The 22,973-nt window shown below is 42.2% G+C and overlaps 1 protein-coding gene across 1 annotated transcript in view; it reads right to left on the bottom strand.

Moving 5' to 3' along the window:
* LOC124798568 (MAU2 chromatid cohesion factor homolog) overlaps window positions 1-21,274 on the bottom strand; it is a 207,370-nt gene extending 186,096 nt beyond the window's left edge. The window contains exons 1-2 of the mRNA XM_047262030.1: window positions 21,034-21,274; window positions 17,155-17,334 (exon numbers count right to left, since the gene is read on the bottom strand). Of these exons, the coding sequence (XP_047117986.1) occupies window positions 17,155-17,334; window positions 21,034-21,258 (405 nt within the window). The 5' untranslated portion in view covers window positions 21,259-21,274. The remainder of the gene's footprint in view (window positions 1-17,154; window positions 17,335-21,033) is intronic.
* Between the last annotated feature and the right edge of the window lie 1,699 nt (window positions 21,275-22,973).

Below are 22,973 nucleotides of genomic sequence, written 5' to 3'. Positions count from 1 at the left end.
ATGTCTGCCCTGGTAACGGCAGACGACGATGGAGTGTAAACGGTACAAATGTAAAATGTAAAAGTGGGGAGAGTAATGCGGATGGCAACTGCCTGCAGGCCGGTGTGCAACGTGATGGGATCGTAGTAAATATCATCCCGGACCAGCAACATAACCCCTCCATGAGCCGGGATACCTACCACAGGGGGTAGGTCAAAACGCAGAGAGGTGTAGTGTGCCAAGGCAATTTGATCGCATGGGCGTAGCTTCGTTTCCTGGAGGGCTACGACGAGCGGACGGTACAAGCGGAGCAGCAACTTCAAGTCCTCTCGGTTGGAGCGAATGCTGCGAATATTCCAGTGAATAAGTGCCATCGTAAGAAGAAAAGGAAGATGAAAGAAGGGGTTACCTCGAAGGCCGCTGAGGGCCTGGCTTCGAGCGAGCATTGCGGCCGCTATCATTAGGCGGACAGTCATCGTCCATTGGTTCTATAGGTTCATCGGCCATCTTGGTAAGATGGCCGGGAGGGGGAGCTTCCTCCGCCGGTGAATGGCCAGATGTTCGGCTACCAGCGGTGCGGCCAGGCGAAACGGATGACGGCCTGGGGCGGCAACCGCTGGGTGGCGCAGGAGAAGAAATGCGCCGTGGCGGAGAAGAAGAACTGTGCTTCCTATGAGCCTTCTTGGAAGGTCGTTTGGTGGAAGTACCGGTCGATGACTTCTGGGTCTTCGTCTTAGCAGAAGCTGATGAAGGGGCTGGTGTCTGTGGGGTGATGGGAGGAAGAGGAGACGTCGACCGCGCGATCTTAGCACTGGCCGAACGGACGACCGTGGTGCTGAAGGTCAGATCGCATGTCTGGGTTGCCACCTCCCTGGTACTCCGAGGAGAGGCGAGGACAGTACTGTATTTCCCCGCTGGAAGCAGCGTGGGCTTCCTACTAGCCAATAGCTCGCGAGCAGCCGAAGTGGACACTTTCTCTTTGACCCGAATTTCTTGGATACAGCGTTCTTCCTTATAGACGGGACAGTCGCGGGAGGATGCGGCATGGTCACCCTGACAGTTCACACAACGAGGAGACGGAGGTGGACAGTCACCCTCATGGGCATCCCTGCCACAAGTGACACATTTAGCCGCATTGGAACAAGACTGTCGAGTGTGATTGAAACGCTGACACTGGTAGCAGCGCGTAGGTGTCGGGACATAGGGGCGAACAGAAATAACCTCGTAGCCCGCCTTGATGCGCGATGGCAGCTTAACACTATCAAAGGTCAAGAAAAGTGTCCGGGTCGGTACAAGGTCATTGTTGACCTTTTTCATGACCCTATGGACAGCCATCACGCCCTGCTCAGCGAGGAAAGATTGAATCTCCTCGTCAGTCAATCCGTCGAGGGATCTAGTATAGACCACACCACGAGACGAATTCAAAGTTCGGTGAGCCTCCACCCGGACAGGGAACGTGTACAGGAGTGTGGCTCGAAGCAGTTTCTGTGCCTGAAAGGCGCTCTCAGTTTCTAGTAACAAGGTACCATTACGCAACCTGGTACAAGATTTGACAGATCCGGCTATGGCATCTACGCCCTTCTGGACAACGAAAGGGTTGACAGAGGAAAAATCCTTTCCATCCTCAGATCGAGAAATGACGAGGAACTGTGGGGTAGGCGGTAGTACTTTTGTCACTGGGGGCTGGTCATGTTTCCGTTTGTGGGCAGAAGTCGAGAGAGAAGAAGAGAAATCCATTGCGGAGGAATCCCCCATGATTGCCAGGGTCTCCGATGGCGCGCTCCTTCCTTAAGGGGACCCTCTCAGAGGGCACTCCCGCCTTAGGTGAATGTTTACACCTCAGGTCACACCTTCCGAGAAACAGACGGAGGGACCAATCGGCATGGTCAGAAGGTATCAGCTCAGGCAATCACTCCTCTCTGGGCCTGGCCTTTACCAGGGGGTACGTGCGTGCCTTACTTGTCTACCCAGGGCGGGGAATTACGCGTTACCCCGTCACCGGCTACGCGTGCGAACGCGTGGGTCGGCCTTCAGGCGCGCACAGGGAGGAAGGAAGAAGAAAAAGAAGAGAGAGAGGGAGAGAGAGGACAAACTGTCTCAAACGCCGAGGCGGAGACCAGAGAAGGCAAGGAGAAGAAGGCAAGGAGAAGAAGGCAAGGAGAAGAAGGCAAGGAGAAGAAGGCAAGGGAAAGAGTAAGGAAGACAGTGAGATGGAGAAGAACAAAGAAAGGAACCAACCAAAGAAGGAAGAAACGAGAAGTGAAAAACCAGAAAGACCACAAATATAGGTCGTGGGACCGTCCGTCTCCGGACGCAGGCGCTAACTACCCCCTTGAGGGGGATGGACTCCTTTTAGTCGCCTCTTACGACAGGCAGGAAGACCTCGGGCCTATTCTAACCCCCGGACGGGTGCTGCATAAATTTGTAAAATCCAAAAATCAGTCAGGCGGCAGTAGCCGACCGAGACAGACGCAGCAACAGGGAAGTAGCCGCTTTTGTATCATTTATGAGTTCCTAACCAGGAGCGAATTTTATTTATTATATCATCTGTGTGCTTTAATAGTTTAGTTTCTTGAGTTTCTGCGTGTAAATTTAATATCTAATAGTCACAGTTTTCACATTTTCATTTGCGTCAGAAAGTAACCAATTTTGTGACATATTACAAGTTCCTAATCAGTGGCAAATTATTTAGTTTCACCTGAGTGCTTCGGTACTTAGGTTTTTTAATATCTACGTATTACTAGATACATTTCATTTCATACATTTTCGTCAGGGTCTACAGTAGAGTTGTGCAGCACGTGCCGATAGTCTGTTTGTCTGCATAGTTGAGTTTTCCACAGTCTTTAGTATGGACAGGGACTGCAATTGTTGTGTGCGGATGCGAGCCGAGTTGGTGACACTTTGCTCTCAGCTTGAGGCTGTGATGGCTTCGGTTACACAGCTTGAGGCTGCAGTGGATGGGCACCACTGTTGTGGGCCGGCTGTGGGGATCCAACAGACGTCCAGCACATCAGAGTCCTCTGATCGGTCCTCACCAGTGGCCAACCCAGTTACTGCTCGCACTGAGGCTGACCCCTCACCTGTGGTCGAGTGGGAGGTCACCCCGGGGTGAAGCAGGCAGCAAAAGATTTCCCAGGCAGCCACACGTAAGGCCTCCCCGTTTTGTCTGACTAACAGGTTCCAGGTGCTGTCTGTGGCTGACACTGTCGCTGAACCAGATGCTGTCGCTTGTCCTGTCTCAGAGGAAACCACTCAGCCTGCAAGATCCAGGCAGTTATAGAGGGTGGGATTATTGGTAGTTGGGAGCTCCAATGTTAGGCGCGTTATGGGGGCCCTTAGGGACTTGGCTGACAAGAAGAGTAAGTAAACCAGTGTGCACTCTGTGTGCATACTGGGTGGAGTCATTCCAGATGTGGAAAGGGTCCTCCCAGATGCCATGAAGAGCACAGGGTGCAGCCAACTGCAGGTGGTTGCTCATGTCTCTATCAGTGATGTGTGTCACTTTGGATCAGAAGATATTCTCTCTGGTTTCGAGTAGCTAACAGAAGTGGTAAAGGCTGCCAGTCTTGCTTGCAAGATGAAAGCAGAGCTGACCATTTGCAGCATAGTCGACAGGACCGATTGCGGACCTCTGGTACAGAGCTGAGCGGAGGGTCTGAATCAGAGGCTCAGACGGTTCTGCAACTGTGTAGGCTGCAGATTCCTCGACTAGTGCCAAAGGGTGGTTGGATTTCGGGTTCTGCTGCATAGGTCAGGTGTCCATTATATGCAGGAGGCGGCTACATGGGTAGCAGGGGCTGTGTGGCGTGGTCTGGGTGGGTTTTTAGGTTAGAGGGTCTCGGGAAAACACAAGAAGGGCTTCAGTCACTAAGTGTGCAGGCTGAACACTGGAAGAATGTGGATACAGGAACCATTGGTATAACAGTTGTAAACTGTCGAAGCTGTGTTGGGAAAGTACCAGAGCTCCAAGTGTTAATAGAAAGCACTGAAGCTCAAATCGTTATAGGCACTGAAAGCTGGATATAAGCTCAGCCGAAATTTTTACGAAGAATCTAACGGTGTCCCGAAAGGATAGGCTATACACGGTTGGCGGTGGCGTGTTTTTTGCTGTCAGAAGTAGTTTAACTTGTCGCGAAATTGAAGTAGATACTTCCTAAGAGTTAATATGGACAGAGGTCATTATTGGCAACCAGAATAAAATAATAATTGGATCCTCCCAATTCAGATGATACAGTTGCTGAAAGGTTCAGAGAAAACTTGAGTTTTATTTCAAACATCTACCCGACTCATACGATGATAGTTGGTGGTGACTAATTTACCCTCGATATGTCGGCAAAAATACATGTTCAATTCCGGAGGTACACACAAAATATCATCTGAAATTGTGCTAAACGCATTCTCTGAAAATTATTTCGAGCAGTTAGTTCATGAGCCCACGCGAATAATAAACGGTTGTGAAACGCACTTGACCTCTTAGCGACAAATAATCTTGAGTTAATAACGAGCATCACAACCGATTCAGGGATTATTGAACACAGGGTTGTCGTAGCGACATTGAATATTGTTTTCCCCAAATCCTTGAAAAATAAGTGAAAAATACACCTATTCTAAAAAGCAGATAAAAATTCACTTGACGCCTTCCTCAGAGACAATCTCTACTCATTCCAAATTAATAATATAAGTGTAGACCAGATGTGGTTTGAATTCAAAGAAATAGTATTGGCAGCAATTGAGAGATTTATACCAAATAAATTAACAAACAATGGAGCTGATCCTCATTGGTAGACTAAATGGGTTAGAATGCTGTTGCAGAAACGAAACAAACATGCCAAATTTAAACAGACACAAAATCCCCAAGATTGGTGATCTTTTACAGAAGCTCGAAATTTAGTGCGGACTTCAATGCGAGGTGCTTATTACAGTTCCCAAAATGAAACTTTGTCTCGAAACCTGGCAGAAAACCCAAAGAGATTCTGGTCATATGTGAAGTATGTTAGTGGCAAGAAACAATCAATGCCTTCTCTCCATGATAGGAATGGAGATACTATTGAAGACAGTGCTGCCCAAGCAGAGTTACTACACACAGCCTTCCAAAATGCCTTCACAAAAGAAGACTAAGTAAATATTCCAGAATTTGAATCGAGAACAGTTGCCACATGAGTAATGTAGAAGTAAATATCCTCGGTGTAGTGAAGCAACTTAAATCACTTCATAAAAGCAAGTCTTCTGGTCCAGACTGTATACCAATTAGGTTCCTTTCAGAGTATACTGATGCATTAGCTCCACACTTAATCATAACCAACTGTTCGCTCGACGAAAGATCCATACCCAAAGACTGGAAAGTTGCACAGGTCACACCAATATTCAAGAAAGGTAGAAGGAGTAATCCACTAAATTACAGGCCCATACCGTTAACGTCAATATGCAGCAGGATTTTAGAACATATATTGTGTTCAAACATTATAAATTACCTCGAAGAAAACGGTCTATTGACACACAGTCAACATGGGTTTAGAAAACATCGTTCCTGTGAAACACAACAAGCTCTTTATTCACATGAAGTGTTGAGTGCTATTGACAAGGGATTTCATGACGATTCCATATTTCTGGATTTCCGGAAGGCTTTTGACACTGTACCACACAAGCAGCTCACAGTGACATTGTGTGCTTATGGAATATTGTCTCAGTTATGTGGATTTGTGATTTCCTGTCAGAGATGTAACAGTTCGTAGTAATTGACAGAAAGTCATCGAGTAAACAGAATTGATTTCTGGCGTTCCCCTTTGCTGTTCCTCATCTATATAAATGATTTGGGGCACAATCTGAGCAGCCGTCTTCGGTTGTTTGCAGATGACACTGTCGTTTATCGACTAATAAAGTCATAAGAAGACCAAAACAAATTGGAAAAAGATTTAGAAAAAAATATCTAAATGGTGCAAAAAGTGGCAGTTGACCCTAAATAACGAAAAGTGTGAGGCCATCCACATGAGTGCTAAATGGAACTCATTAAACTTCGTTTACATGATAAATCAGTCTAATCTAAAAGCCGTAAATTCAACTAAATGCCTAGGTATTACAATTACGAACAACGTAAATTGGAAGGAATACACAGAAAATGTTGTGGGGAAGGTTAACCCAAAGACTGCGTTTTATTCGCAGGACACTTAGAAAATGTAACAGACCTACTAAGGAGACTGCCTACACTACGCTTGTCCATCCTCTTTTAGACTACTGCTGCATGGTGTGGGATCCTTACCAGACAGGACTGACGGAGTACATCAAAAAAGTTCAAAGAAAGGCAGCATGTTTTGTATTATCGCGAAATATGGGAGAGTGTGTCACAGAAATGATAGAGGATTTGGGCTGGAAATCATTAAAAGAAAGGCGTTTTTCATTGCGACAGAATCTTCTCACGACATTCCAATCACCAACTTTCTCTTCCGAATGCGAAAATGTTTTGTTGACACCGCCCTACATAGGGGGGAACGATCTCCACGATAAAATAAGGGAAATCAGAGCTCGTACAGAAAGATATAGGTGCTCATTCCTTCCGCGCAGTATACGAGATTGGAATAATAGTGAATTGTGAAGGTGGTTCGATGAACCCTCTGCCAGGCACTTAAATGTGATTTGCAGAGTATCCATGTAACTGTAGACGTAGATGTGGTTCAATAATTCCAGTACGGGGTGGTATTGGGTGACAAAGAGGGCACTCATTTGTAACTGGTTCTTGGGGAAGGTGGGAAGATTGAGGGTGCGTGGGGATATGGCATGGGAAATCTGTTAGTGGACTAGGTACGTGGCTAGTGCCTGTCTGTGACGGCCTTTGCTTTGAGATCCTGACCTAATCATCCAACCTGCAGACAAAAAGTCCACCCTGTCATTACGAATCACAATGACTATCTGGCGGAAGGCCTCTGCCAATTGTCTGACTCCTCCACCTAAGAACTCTGCCAGAGTGATCCCATCCCAGAAACCAACATAACCTCCAATTCTTGCTTAACACCTTAGGCCCCTCCCAGAACCTCTCCCCTGAATGCATTTCCCTCCTCCCCCTATGACATCCTGAAACACGCACCATTTACATGTTCCCCAAAATCCACAAATCCGACAATCCTGGACACCCCATTGTAGCTGGGTACTGGTCCCCACTGAAAGAATTTTGGCCATCATTGACCAACACCTCCAACCACTTGTCCGAAATCTAACTTCCCACATCAAAGATACCACCACTTCCTTCACCAACCCTCCACCATCCCCATTCCTTTACCTCCTAAATCCCTACTTATCTCTGTGACACCATTTCCTTATACATCAACATCCCTCATGCCCATGGTCTTGCTGCTAGTGAACACTATCTCTCCCAATGTCCTTCACACTCCAAACCCACTACCACTGTCATCACACACCTTACCATACGGACCACTGAAGATCCCTAACTTGAGTAGGCAACAATTGTCTGGTATTCAAGAATCAATTTCAGTGCAAAAGACAGAAGTTCTCTCATCTTTATGACAAAACATAATTGAAATTAATATTAGCAATTGAGAAAAATGGCTGCAAACATTAACACCATTTTACCAACTTTATCCTGGCATACAACTACACCTATCAAAGCGAGGTACACAAACAAATCTGCAGCACAGCCATGGGCACTGCAGAGCATCTTCCTGTTCCAACCTGTGTATGAGCCATCTAAAGAAAACCTTCCTAGCCTCCCAAAACACCGGGTCTGGTCTAGGTTCATAGATGATATCTTCTTGACCTGGACTCAGGGCCAGGACACACTACCTTCATTCCTTCATAACCTCAACATCATCTATCTCGTCCGCATTTCCTGGTCCTCCTCAACCCAGTGTGCTACCTTTCCAGATGTTGACTGCCTCCTCTCTGATGGCTCCATTCCCCACCTCCGTCCATATTAAACCCACTACCCAACAAAAATACCTGCACTTTGACAGCTGCCATCCCTTCCACATCAAAAAAAAAATCCCTTCCATACTGCCTGCCCACTCAGGAATGGTGCACCTGCAGTGAAAAGAATTCCCTTGCCCAGTACGCTGGAGGTAGGGCAGATTCTATCCCCCAGAACTAGTCTTCCAATAGCGTTCCCACGCCATATCACCACACACTGCCAAATACTAGTACTGTCACAAAGAACCAGCACCAAAGTAGTGACCCTTTGACACCCAATACAACCCAGACTGGAACAACAGAACCACATCCTCCTTAAAGGCTTTGATTATCTGTGTCCTGAAACAAGGGATAACCTAACCAAGACCCTTCCCATCCCTCCTTAATTTCTATTCTCTCAGCCACCCAAACTCCACAACACACTACTCCATCCTTATGCCACTCCCACACCGAACCCCTTGCCACAGGGTTCAATAGCCCTGTGGGAGACCCTTTCAAGGTCACCTGTGAGAACAGCCAAGTCGTATACCAGCCCTTCAGTAGTCATTGCACAGCTTTTTATATTGGTATGACTACCAACTATTTCAATTGCTGCTTCACAACTGGGCCAACTGGATCCTCCCCTCCACCACCAACTTTTCTGAATTGCACAGGTGGGAGTCATCCTTGAATACATTCCCTGCCCCCAAAATCATCCTAACCTAAATGTATGGTAACCTACTGTCCCCACAACCTCCACCCAACAGTACGTGACCCCTCTGTCCTATCACCTCCTCCCAATTCACGTCTCCTCACCTTCATTGTGTGCTGCTCTCTGCCAATGCACCCTACAGTCTTTTATCCTTCTCTGCACCTCACCTTTTCCACACCCTATCTGCCTCCCTTCCTCCCCCACAGCCTCCCACCACCGCACCTGGCAGCCTTGTCCTGCCACCATCTACTCCCAGCACCACACTCCACCAGACAGCGCCCTTCTTCCCCCCCCCCCCCCCTCCAACTGTACCCTGCTTTTCCCGCTGCACGCTGGACTGCTGCTTTCATTCAAGACAACAGCTGCATTCCAGCCAGAGTGGCCGGAAATAGCACTTGTGCGTGTGAGGTGTGCTTGCTTGTGCGGAAGTTTTCTTTTCTGAAGGAGGCTTTCGCCTAAAGCTCAATGTGTAACAGTCATTTCACTGTGCCTGTCAGCCACTCAAGACATGGTAAGTACAAATCTATCCTTTTCATAATATTATTAATATTTCAACCTGGACTTCCCACTGCTTGATTCATTACTTTGATTTTTGTGACACACTATGTGGTTTCTTTTTCTGTGATTGTTAGATTCTAAAATTGCTAATCCATTTTCTTTCCAGGAGATATTTGTTAACTTTGTAAACTGTTCTGAGCATGGCATGGCCCAACTGGAACCCCTCCTACAGCCCATGCTACAACACATGCCAGCAACACAGGAGTTCATGGTTCCGCAGTCAACCAGACTTCAAAAGAACAAGGGTGGTGGCCAAGCAATTCAATATTCTGCTGCCAGCCTTTCTGGCATTTGATCAGAAAGCTGAGGCCTGAAACAACCATATCCAGCACCTGAGACAGCTCTACTCATACATTAGATTTGAAGTGATGTGGATCAAAGAACAGTTTTATTAGCATATGCAAGCCCTATTGCATTTCAACTTCTTCAGAAATTGTCACCTACATGTGAACCTGTGACCCTATCTTGTTCTGACATCAAAGGAATGTTTGGAAAATATTTTGACCCACAAATCTATGTTGCTGCTGCCAAATCAAACAATGGAAAATCCTGGATGGAATGCAACAATATAGTGAAAAGGATATTTGCTACTCACCACATAGCGGAGATGCTGAGTTAAAGAAAGGCACGACAAAAAAACTGTCACACAATTAGCTTTTGGCCAACAAGGCCGTTGTCAAAATTAGACAACATACACACATGCACACACTCAAGCAAACACAACTGACACATACATGACACAGTCTCTGGCAGCTGGAACCAGACTGTGAGCAGCAGGGATTATGGAAGAGGCAACTGGGTGGAGATTGGAGGAGGCTGGGGCAGGGAGGGGGAAGGATAGCAGGGTGGGGTAGGGGATGGTAAAGTGCTGCTGGGGGCATGCAGGGATGAAATGGAGAGTGGGGCAGTTAGGTGCAGCCAGGTGGTTAGACAGAGGGCGGGGGAAGGGGGGTGGGGTAGCGGAAAAGGAGAGAAGTAAAAAGACTGGGTGCGTTGATGGACTAGAGGGCTGCGTAGTGCTGGAATGGGAACAGGGAAGGGGTTAGATGGGGAAGGGCAATGACTAACGAAGGTTGAGACCAGGAGGGTTATGGGAACATAGGATATATTGCAGGGAGAGTTCCCACCTGTGCAATTCAGAAAATCTGGTGTTGGTGAGAAGGATCCAGATGGCACAGATTGTGAAGCAGTCATTGAAATGAAGGACATCTTGTTGGGCGGTGTGCTCAGCAACAGGGTGGTCCAGCTGTTTCTTGGCCACTGTTTTGGTGGCAAGTCATGCGGACAGACAGCTTGTTGGTTGTCATGCCCACGTAGAATCTAGCACAGTGGTTACTTAATTTGGTCTCTACTGTTAGAAGAGGTTCTCTGCTATCCTATTCTGTGTAGGTAGAGCTCAGTTTATAACAACTCGCACTGGTGGTAACATCGAGATCAATGGAAATAAACTGTGACTGCTCATGAATGAACAACCAAAACAAGTTCAGAGCATAGCAAAGCCATCTTAAGCACATATAACAATCCAGGGATCGATCCAAATCACAAACGTGAATCAGCCAAGGTTAAATCTCTATCATTCAATAGCGTGCAACTAACGTTTTCAGTGACTAGCAAGAGACTGGCTAGCAATAGCCGAGCTGCTGTATTCAGCAGTAAACACTCATCAGAATCCAGTGCCACATGACATTCTTGCTGCAGCTGCTGGACTTCCCACAGTTACAAGCTGCAGCTATTGCCTGAAGCCCAAGAATCTCTGACTTGTTCTCCCTATCAATATGCAGGGAATCTGAATCACCAAGACACAATAAAAGTTGTACTTCTGCATAGCCAGCCACCAAGCTTGTTCCAGCACTATTTAGAACAATTAATTTGGAAAGCTCCAAATGCTGTGAACTACCTTGAGACAACTGTCTCAGCCACAACTCCACAGGAATTCCTACAGAGTTTGGAATCTGCTTTCAAAATTCTACAAGCATCCAATTTAAAATGCAATGAAGACTAGTGCATTTCTTTCAACTCAGGGCTATCTGTGTATTATCATTAGTCTACAAAATACATACTCGTATATTGGAGAGGTAGTTGAAAATGGTGGTGGAAAAGGAATAGGGGAGAAAGCAGAACCACATGTACACTATAACAACGATCTTGGAGAAGAGAACAGACAAGAACAGAGACCTTTATCTCGCATTCCTCAATCTTAAAGCAGCATCTGATGCCATGTCAAGGCAGTAAGTGTGGGAAGCATTGGTAGCAAAGAAAGTGCCACTGAAATGGCTGAATGCTGTGAAGAGGTCGTATGAACAACTGGTGGGTATGATTGTATTGACAGTGAAAGATAAGGAGAATTCCCAATGGAGAAAGGAATCAAGCAAGGTGATGAGCTCAGCTTCTTACTCTCTATTAATTTTTTCAGATGAAGTAACAAAAACATGCAAGAAGTGAACCAACAGAACACAGCTTGAAATGTGGAGGCTATGAGCAGTCTATCTGGGAACATTGCTCTATGCAGAAGACACAGTATTGGTGGGTGACACACCACAACCGTTCCAACAGGCCTTAGTGGAATGGTAAGAAGGACTGAAGAAGAAGGAATGCACATAAAAGCCAAGTAATGTGGGTTCTGAAACAGAACAGACAGGAAGAACAACATATACTCTTAACAGAAAGCCTCTTAGAAAAGTAGACAGTTTTAAATATCTTGGCTTCAAATTAAGTAGTAATGGAAGAATAGAACGAGAAGTGCTACACAGAACTAAGAAAACAGTCTCAGTACACTATCAGATGAATAACACAACAGACAGGAAGAAAGAGAAGTCTGAAAGCTAAAATGAAAATTTTTCAATGCAATTATGGTACCAGTTAACTCAAATTTAACTTCCAAACATGTGCCTAAATATCCTCTTTTGTCTAATATTAAACCGTATATTCAAACAGAGAGGCCTAATGATAAGAAATTCCTTAATCAACCAGAGCCAATCCTACTGGAATATTAGGCATGCACTTACAGTGGACAAAGGTGTGATTCTGGCACATTCACAGTCAGGGAAGACACGAATGGTTATCTCTGTGGTCTTAAATTGAAGGTACTGCAGACAGTACAGCAATGCAACTGGAGCGTAGTTCATACCGAGCACTGCTCCTGGAAAAATGCTAATGAAGACATTGAAATCACGTAAATTTTTTTGTTTGTTTATGGACGCAATCACATGGTTATGACTGTGTCATAAACACGTGATTGCGTCCATAAATAAACAAAAAAATTTACAAAAGAATCAATCACGAACTCCACAGACAAAATGTAGTTTTTCCCAAAAACATTGAAATTATGTTGGCTAAATGCTGCTTACATCAATAATACCAGTCCAATCCCCTCGACAATAGTTTCCGTGGTTACAGGCATCAGAACCCTGGGCATCTGGTGATGTTTGAATATTGATTTTGCAGGAGCATTTCCCAGAAGCTACTGGTTCATGCTCATCCTCATCAATGCTTTCTCCAAACTTCCCTCTGTGATACAGACATCATACAGTCCACAAAAACTATTCGGGCTTTGTCAAAGGTCTTCTCTAGTGAAGTATTACCAAAATCTATTGTCACTGACAATGGCTCACAATTTTCTTATCGGGAATTTAAACTATTTTATGAAACTAATGCATTTCACACTTCAGGACTGCACTATTTCATCCTGAGGCCAACGAACTTGCTGAAAGATTCATACGAAATCTTAAGTCACACAAGGTTAAGTTGGTTCACCAAAATAATAAGAGACACTGCTTGATTTATCTTCCTCCACACAATGCTCAGTCTCCTGCACAGAAATTCTATGGAAGACTATATCAAAGATTAATGTCAATTTTAAAGTCACTCATGCATCCACAAACCGAGACTTTTTTTTAACTGAACGATCTGGTACTCATTTCAATATATAAGCGATGTTATGTTCACAATTAAATGTTCACATGGTATCACTATGTGCAGTGCAGTAAAATCATAGCAGGTCGCACCGCACTCACATGCATATAAGCAGAAGTCCTGGGCTATTTTCTTTTACAGAGGCAGAAGACCTACATGCAACCAGCTGCTTGAGGGACCTTGTGATGCAGCTGAAAGCCGTCCCCACCAGCATCTGCAGCAGTAGGGGCCAGCTGCATCCAGCCAGCAATGAACTAATGGAAGTTGACATCACACTTCGTATCTCAGACCAGCCTATGGATGTCAAAATGGCAAACACTTGACCAGCCGTCTCCTTACTGTGGCTTCCTGCAGGTTATCCGTGGTGATGGGGCAAATGTCAGGGTCATCGTTCTGAACAGCAGCCTCTCAATGGCGCCCACAAATTCGGACCACTTTCTGCTTGCACACCATGTCCACCAGGATGCCGTACAGTTTGATAACGGCCACTGAGAAGACAACATTCTGACTTCATAAGTGTTTAACTTGGTGGTTATGGCATGCCACATTTATTGAACTACATTAGCAAACTCAGTTTCTGCTATGGTGGCTGTTTCCGCTGAATTGATAGTAACATTCAGTTACAACATTCCTATCAGTGATTAACCTATTAAAACGTACCTTTGGAATGACAGAAGTAAAAAGTTTAAGGTACCTTATCACTGCACAAAGAATCCTCCCACCTCATGACGGAGTTGCAGCTATTTCTCATTTTCCACTACCCACTACAATATGTGAACTACGCCATATCAGTGTTACAAGAGCAACTGTTTCTTACAGTACATATCTGCAATCAAAGAATGTCCTCCTTTCACAGCCTCTCCCATCCAGGAGTAAGAACTAATGTATGACTAGTGGAAAAGGCATTTGCTTGACCAAATATCTAGAAAGGTAAATGTCACTAGTGCAATGCTTGTCAGCATGACAAAATAACTTCGGTGCCAGTCGGTACTTTCACCTCATCGAGACAATGATTTGAGCATGACCACACTGGCAGTACTGGACCTTTACCAGAAGAATATAAATACTGCCTGATAGTGATTCACCATTTCTCTCACTGACCTGAAGCTTATCCAATGAAAGAGGCAACAGCAGCAAGTGAAAACACAACCTTCTCTCACAAGTGGATTGCTCACTTTGGTATTTCCCCTTGTGACACTACTGACCAGGGCAAACAATTCGGGCCTTTAAAGCCCTTTCAAAATTGCTTGGTATGAACTGAATTTGAAACTGTGCCTGCCACCCTGCTGCTAATGGTCTCTTGGAATGACTCTGCCAACAATTGAAGGCATTACTCAGATGCCATGCAACAGAGTATTGGACTGAAAGCCTCACTATTACCCCACAATGCCTCCAAACACCTTTCAAAGAAAATCTCTGTGAGGCAATCGCTGAATTACTGTAAGTGCAAACATTCAGACTGCCTGGAGAATTCTTCACTAACACATCAAAGAATACTATAGAAGCCCCAGATATCGTACATCATCTAACGTCACATGCTTGAAAAGTCCTTCTGGCTATATAGCAACAACTTATTTTCTACGACTTACAGTCCTGCAAACAAGTTTTTGGCTGATAAGATGCCATTCAAATACCTCTCTAACCAGTATATGATGATCCATATATACAGTACTGGGACACCACAGCAGAACACTCACTAGGGTATGATTTATAAAATCAGAAAACTATCTCTGTTGCTTCTTAATGTAATACTGTTGTGTTTGCTTTATGCCATCCATAATGGATATTACAGTGGCTAAGTAAATTCATTATACGTAAACTAAGACGAAAATCAATGCTAAATCTATGCACATCATGAAGTGAATGCCACAGGCAGGCACGGCAGAAACACCCTATCAGCTACATTGTCATGTGGTATACTGTTCCTTGCCCCAACATCCACCAGCACAACCTGTGTTTCAAAGTAAACATTCAGTGACAACTCGTCCTGGGCGCCGTGTATGCTCAAACACTAATTATCACTGACATTTAGGGGGTGATGTGGGTAGCAAATTGTGTGCTACATTTTACATGTAGTGGAAACTCTTTGATTATTCACATTGTGTACAAACTTCAAACGAAATACACAGACGTTCTTCGCAGTTCATGATTATGTTGTTTCAAATAAATTGTGTTTTCACATGACAAGCAAAGCATTCCTTAAAAGGAGAGATTTGTTGACATCTGATATGAAGTTATGCATTAAGAAATCTTTTCTGAAAGTATTTGTCTGGAGTGTAGCCCTGTGTGGAAAGGAAATATACACAATAAGCAGTTCACAAAGAAGAGGTCTGAAGCTTTTCAACTATGATGCTAAAGAAGAATGCTGAAGATTAGATCGGTGGAGCAAGTAACAAATAAAGATGCAGTGAATCAAACTGGGCAAAAAGAAACTTCTGGCACAGCTTCACTGAAAGAAAGGACCAGTTAATTAAACACATCAAGAGGCACCAAGGGACTGTCAGTTTGATAACAGAAGGAAGTACAGAGAGGGGTAGGGGGAAGGAATTGTAAAGTGAGGCCCAGACTTGACTACACTAAGCAGATTCAGATGAGTTCAGGTTGTAGCAAGTACACAGATACAAAGAGGCTTGCACAGGCTTGTCTCATGTAGAGAGCTGCATCAAATTAGCCTTCGAACTTAAGACACAACCACAACTTACAGTTCAAAACTGAAAATACCACAACTACAATTCATACACGTACATGGACACAGAGGGATTGCTTGGGGTCTTGAGACCTTTGCCTCCTGTCATTCCCTCAAACAGAACCCTCTCAATCTATGGTTTGAGTGGCCTCACCATGTCCCTTTTCCAGCCTTCCAGAACCGATCTCTCTTACCTTCCTGCTAGGATACTATTTCCTACTTTGTTTCTATCTGTAGTACTAAACAAGGCACCTTCTGAAAATAAGTACTGGCTAACCATCTGTCTCCATGTTTTACCATATTTGTATACCAAACTAAATTTATAGGCTGTAGACACCTTTTGTATTTTGTATGCAGTTTCGGAGCAACAACTGCAAATGCCTATCTTTGCAAACCAATACAATATTTTCATCACTATGGGTCAATCAAATAAATGTATGTCAATCAAAGTCTTTCATTTTTTGTGGATGATCAGCTGTTACCTACCACAAAATGTTTCAGATGTGCTACCTGCAAATGTGGCATGGTTATCAGCAGGATAGCAATAGCACAAGCAATACATCCAAAACAAGCCAAGTCCTGAACAAAACCGTGGAGCAATTGCTTGACTGCTCGACCCAACAGCAATCTATTAGCTTTGAACCACACATAACCTATCTAAAGCCATTAGTTTTAGTGGTGATTATACCAAGATGCAATCTTGGACATCCTAAAATATTGAAATACCAATATCACTAAGTTACCAAAGCCTTGTTATAAAGATTTTTATTAGTTCCCAGTCTCAACAAAATTGACTTTCGATGTTTCCTCTTTCAAACTAAACTTCCATTAGAACATAATCTGCTATTCCTATCACTACATACCACCTTGTCCCTCTGTTGCCAAGTACTGTCATTCTCCTTACAGCATGGCTGCCATTCATTCCAAAGTACTTTATGACTTAATGTATTATAATGTCACATCACAGATGCAGAGGAAAGTAAAAACTGAAAGTAGTACAAAGTACAAAACCATGGAATAATAAGCTAGAGAAATAGATAAATGGGACAAATTATGATGAATAACCAAAAAGGCAACATAGTACACTGAGGACATTGGAGTGGAAGCAAATTCATTCATAAAAAATGAACAAATTTTTGGTGCAGAAGAACTGCAACAACTCCCTGCATGGTCCCCATTGGCCTTAACAGATAATATGGATATCTACATAACCCAGTGACATTAATACATAACTATTTCCGACTTTGTGACAGTCAGTATGGCTGAGGCTCTCGAGGACTGCAGCATTTACTCATAACAGGTGGTTAAGTTGATAATTCTAGAGGGCCTCAGCAATAATCTACAACTGTCCACAGAATTGCGACAAACTATATAAAGCTACGCACTAATGTAATCATAAAAAACAAAGACTTACCGCTAGTTGAAATATCAGTCTACAGTGCCAGTACACACTATGCTGCGATAGCTCTATGGCTTTCCTAAGGATGGGTTTTGATAAATTTGATTGTTGTAATTGTTCATATAACTCCGCTAACACACTTGCAGCTTCAAATTTCACATCGTCAAAAGTATTAATCATCTGAGATAACAGCCACTGAAATAAAAAAGTTATTACTTCATTCTTGTTCACCAAACATGTCATGTAAATATAGCAATAAAATAGCTATTAGAGTGTAAAAACACTTGAAAAAAGAGATTTAAGACATGCTGACTACACACATGAAAAACAGCAGCACTTACAGATAATCCAAACTTTACATTTATTTTAAAGAATTCACTTCCCAGCATATGGAAAGTTATACCTCCTTGCTACAATAAAACATGCAAGAGAAGGCCACTGCCACTCTGGTTCCACACTGAGCTGTAGATTTCACCCATTACTGGGCCAATCATTACATTTTTGCAGTTGTAACAGCAATAAATTCTGGAAGCCATCATCCACATATTGTTACTAAGTAGCACTCATATCAACAGATTTTTGATGATTATGTCTCCAGCATTACTTTATAAGACTTACAATGTTGGTTCATGTCTGATCAAACACTTGTCTTGTATTGGTAATTTCAATAGCTTGTACACACCATTTTCCAGCTGTAACCGTGGACTTTAAACACCTTCAATATTCATTTCAATCAGCAGATTTTCTTTTTAATTTGAACTCACCTTCATCCATACTCTGTATTAATACAAAAGAATGGAAACAATATGACAGAACTGACCAGCAATTTAAACTCCTCCGAGGAACAAGACTTCACTCTTTCATGAATACACAATCATTGACATCCTAACTCAGTAGACTATTCATGGAGAAAACCAAACAATTTTCTTCCAAAGGTACATCGCTGTCAATCAGTACAATATGTACTATGTTAGTTACCAACTGATATTCATTTTACATCACAATAATAGCAAACTACAACAACCTTAGTCATTCTAAACGGAGAAAAACATTCAATAAGGAAGGATAACAGGTACCATTCATCAGATAGATGACATTTATTTTGAAAAATAATTACAAAAAGGTACACATTCAGTGCTGTGTATTTTATGTCAACTATTGTTGTATGAGTAGTTATCTGTCATCCCTTCACATTTCATACGCCATCAATACTCGACATTTTCATTAAATTCAGCCAACAAATACCAAATTTTTTGTCATCTGATTGACTTTTATGTTATTTATATTAAAAACAGAGACTGTTGAAACAAACTGCTGCACATCATACTAGTAAAAATTAGCTACAAAACACATTTTCACAGCACAACTCACTCTTCTTGAAGAAACATCAATATCCTTTTTCTTAATAGTACACAACTCACTTCCTACCTGTATGTGGAAATGGAGAGATTAGTTGCCTCTAACAATGCATGCCCAATGTGGTATTAATGTAGATAATGGATCAAAACGGATAGTAAATACAAAGTATGTTAATTGATAACATCTGGTTTCCATATTATATGCCCGCAGTCTATTGAGAACAGTTTCTGACAGCTAATAATATAACCCACAAAATAACTGTAGTACATGATACAAAAAAATAATTCAAGTGAAAGAAATCAGCAACTGACATGACAGTAGCACAGATCATTTCTGTTGCTAATCAACAATTGTAATCTAAGTGTTTCAGCCTAGTGGTGCATATTGGCAGTCTTTGCTGGAGAGCAGTGCAGACCTAGAAATAGCATCTGTGAAATTGTGTGCTTCCACATGATAAAATAGGACTAAGAAGATAAACTGCAATGTGTTCATTCAAATGTAAAACTTTTTGGGGTTCATAAAAAAATTTTGTAAGTTGCCTCACAAAAATATATAACCAGTAGACTATTTATTACAGTGGAGTTCACTCATTAGGCAATCACATGAAAATATTAATTTCTCAATGACATATACCACAAAAATTGATGTTTGCTAATTATACATACTACTGAAGCATTGCTTTTTAATTCACGACAAATGAAATGCATTTATCCATTTCCCGGCCCCAATGTGTGAAATAACAATGTCAGCCACCGTTCAGTCACATCCTCGAATGACAAAACACACAAAAAGTAAAATGTTAGTCCAAAAGCAATACTTTCAACTTTCTCTAATAATTCGACAGGCATCATCCACAGTCAGATGATTCTTCCTACAGATAAGATTTTTTTTTATAATCTCTACTGTGGTAATTGTTAGATCTCTGGAGGCCTTGTGATACTGATTAAAGTAGCTATTCCACAACTCAAAAGATAAGTTAAGCAATACAACAATGCCCCCCCCTCCCCGCAAAGGAAAAGGAACCATGATAGTAAAAGAAAAAAGAAGGTAACTTAAAGGTCTTGCTTATATGGAAGATTATGAACTAATTTTGCCCATGCACCATTTGCAAATGAAAAATGGGTGGGGCAGGGGTGGAGGGAGTGTTTTGGTGGTGCCTGATACTTTCTGCAATGTAGCATGTTATTTGTAAGGTATAGGGTCAGATACAAAGTCAGACGGGACAGGAGCTAACTGTAAACATATTACAGTCACAAATTTAACTAACTTGCAACTGTTTGGTGCACTTAATATTTCTCAGTGTCTAACACTGCAGTTGCTATTTGTGTTAAACCAAAAACCCCATACTATTAAACAATATCCAAGTATGAAAAAAAATCTTGCCACCTCAGCAAAATATAGTTTTCAGAAATACCCAAAAAGCTTGCTGAATACCTCAGTTCTAAATCAAAAAGGAGATATGTATGCAGCACATACCACTGCACAACTTAACAATATACTGCTTTCTATTTACTGCAGCTATTTCTGAACATTCAGATAACACTGACAACACAATTTACAGAACTTGTGAATATCCTGTCATACATAACAATTACTGCTAAATATGACATGTTCTTTATAGAATCATTTATGACTGCTGCAATTAGCTGTCTGTTGTTTATGTTACTAGTACCACGGAAAATTTTGTTCGGTTTCATATCCACTCTATGGTCGCAAACAGTAGCAAAATAACACTGGAGAAAGATGGACTACATTAACATAATATTAACTGCATAATAGCCGTCTCAACGTTAAAGACATACTGCAGATCTATATTTATTTAGCACTAAGGATCTATGACTTGTGTTACTAATTAGAATTACACAATTATGAAATAAATACAGTGTTTACAAGACCCTCATAATAAGACTGTTTACAAGGTAACAAGTTTCGAATTTGTCATTACTACCGCCACGTAACAAAACTTAAGTGAGTAAAAATACGGCTATGTTACACGTTGTCAGTGAAAATCACGAGTTCAAAGAAGAACATTACATAAACACACACTGGTTCGAATTAAATTTCCATGACATTATTGTGGATATATACTACAAACATATAAATATATGCTTTAATTCGGAAAGTAATCTTCACAAATATGTCACTCCCAAGAGTTATCATTACTGTTACAACTGCAATGGCAATCAGTACAGTTGATTACAAACGCTACAGGCAAACGTGAAATCCCGCTGGCAGTCTAGCACATGTTACACATATATCTATAACATTATATGACAATTAACTTCTAACACACAATGACAGTTAACATACAATACAAATGTCATACAACCATACATGTGGCGTGTATAACTGGAAAATTTACGGAATCAACCGCCTTTTACCGCTTTGTTTACATCCACCAGCACGGGCCTTATCGCTTGCCTATCTCACAAGACACACGTATTCTCACTGATTAACTGCTTGAAGACACAACCAACGACGGAAAATGCACAAACCACAAAACATTCTTCTCTTCTTACACAATAATTCCCTTACCGCTTGTTCTAAATGAGTTCTCGCTAAATCAATGTTCTTAGTATGTGTCAGTAAAATATTTCCTAATTGAAGGTGAGTCCGCGCTTCAACTCGTGGAGGTGGTTTAAAATTAAACACAGCTTGCAAACACTGAATGCATAACTTAATGTTAGGAGGACTAGAAGTTCTGAAATTTTCCGCTAATCCCAACAACGATAAGTACCAAGCGTCTTGTGAAGACGCCATATCGGCGTTTCTGACGTTTTCGGTATTTTCGTTCTATCGACTAAATTATCGATTCTCTCGAAATTTGAATTTAACGTGAATTTGATGTTAACCTGTCGATTACTATCAACTCAAAGAATTCTGAGTCAAAGAGTATATCTTGATTCCTTTGTAAATTTCAAAACCAATTTTACATTTAGACTTCAGGAAACTTTTTTACTTAGTGAATGTACAACCCTTTTGTTGTAAAAAAGACAAAATGTTTAACAACTCGGTGTAAAATGTTTGTTTTGTGGAATTTTCGAAATAATGTAGAATGTTACAAAAACTCCTTGTAATACGCCTTCATTAGTGAATACCTACGCTGAATACCAATCATTATTATCATGGAGGTAAAACTAAGGGGTCATGGCACTCTAAAATTACGCTGTACTCACAGATAGACAGGTATGTCTGTGGCTGTACATTGCAGCCATGTTCGGTGCCCCAAAACATTACCAGACTATTGTTTCATCAAGATTGTTTACGACTGCTGTTTGCTCGTAATTTCAATCATGTGCACGCGACAGTTGTTTTAAATAGTAGGGTTGTGTCTGAACACTATTCGAACTCTTCGAACAGTTAACGCCAAAGGTCGAAAAATCTCGGGTTCTGTTCGATCTTTTGATCGGCCTGAGATCTAGGGACTTTTGTTGGTACTATCGCAACGACCTGTCTATGGATTTTAATAATAAGAAGAAGAACTGTAAAACACGGTCTGAAATATCTTCTACGGTGCAGGTCAAGCGTAAAAGCGGCAGCTAATAAGTAAGTAAATAAATAAAAGTTTGGAATCACGGTTCTGTCGCATTATCAAAGCTTAGTTTGTCCCGCTATCTAGTCGACGTCTTATGGTGCTACCTCCAAGGCGTATCTTGTCCCTGTAATACATTCTCGCGATAAAAAATTGATCTTTGGGACGTACTTCGTAAAGCATTGTCGTCTACAGCCCCGTATTTAGATAATGTTACGCCCATGGGCCCAATAACTTTTTTCGACCCCCCCCCCCCCCCTCTCCAACAGCAACCATAGTTAATTTTGGAAAACATTTAGCAACAAAATTATTACTATGCTATTTAAAATAAATATATATATTCTTTAAGTTATATATATATTTTCTACTGCTAATACAGCGAAATGCCTCAAACTATGCTGAGTCTGAGAAGCATCCAAGTAGTTCTTAACCCTTCCAAGAACTGAGAAGGATCGTTCAGCAGAGCAGTTCGTTCTGGTGTGGTCAAATAAATTTGCAGAGCGATTCTGATGTTTGGATAAATATCAAAGAGATATTTCTCAAATGGCTCTGAACACTATTGGACTTAACTTCTGAGCTCATCAGTCCCCTAGAACTTAGAACTACTTAAACCTAACTAACCTGAGGACATTACACACAACCATGCCCAAGGCAGGATTCGAACCCGCGACTGTAGCGGTCGCGTGGTTCCAGACTGTAGCGTCTAGAACCGCTCGGCCACCCATGCCAGCTAGATATTTCTCTCTTAGCATTTTATTTAAGACTGGTAAAGAAGGACCATTCCCATATCCAGAACTCAGAATGAAACTTCAGAGATGGACATATTCCATTCCAAAAGAATCATCTGTATCCCCTGAATAAATATGTTGCAGCTGTTATGCAGCATTATAGACTATATCAGGGTCCATTTCCATCAAACTAGATATGAAAGAGAACTTTTCAG

This window comes from Schistocerca piceifrons, chromosome 5, assembly GCF_021461385.2.
Source record: "Schistocerca piceifrons isolate TAMUIC-IGC-003096 chromosome 5, iqSchPice1.1, whole genome shotgun sequence".
NCBI classification, from domain to species: domain Eukaryota; kingdom Metazoa; phylum Arthropoda; class Insecta; order Orthoptera; family Acrididae; genus Schistocerca; species Schistocerca piceifrons.
This window is presented reverse-complemented; position numbering and strand designations above follow the sequence as displayed.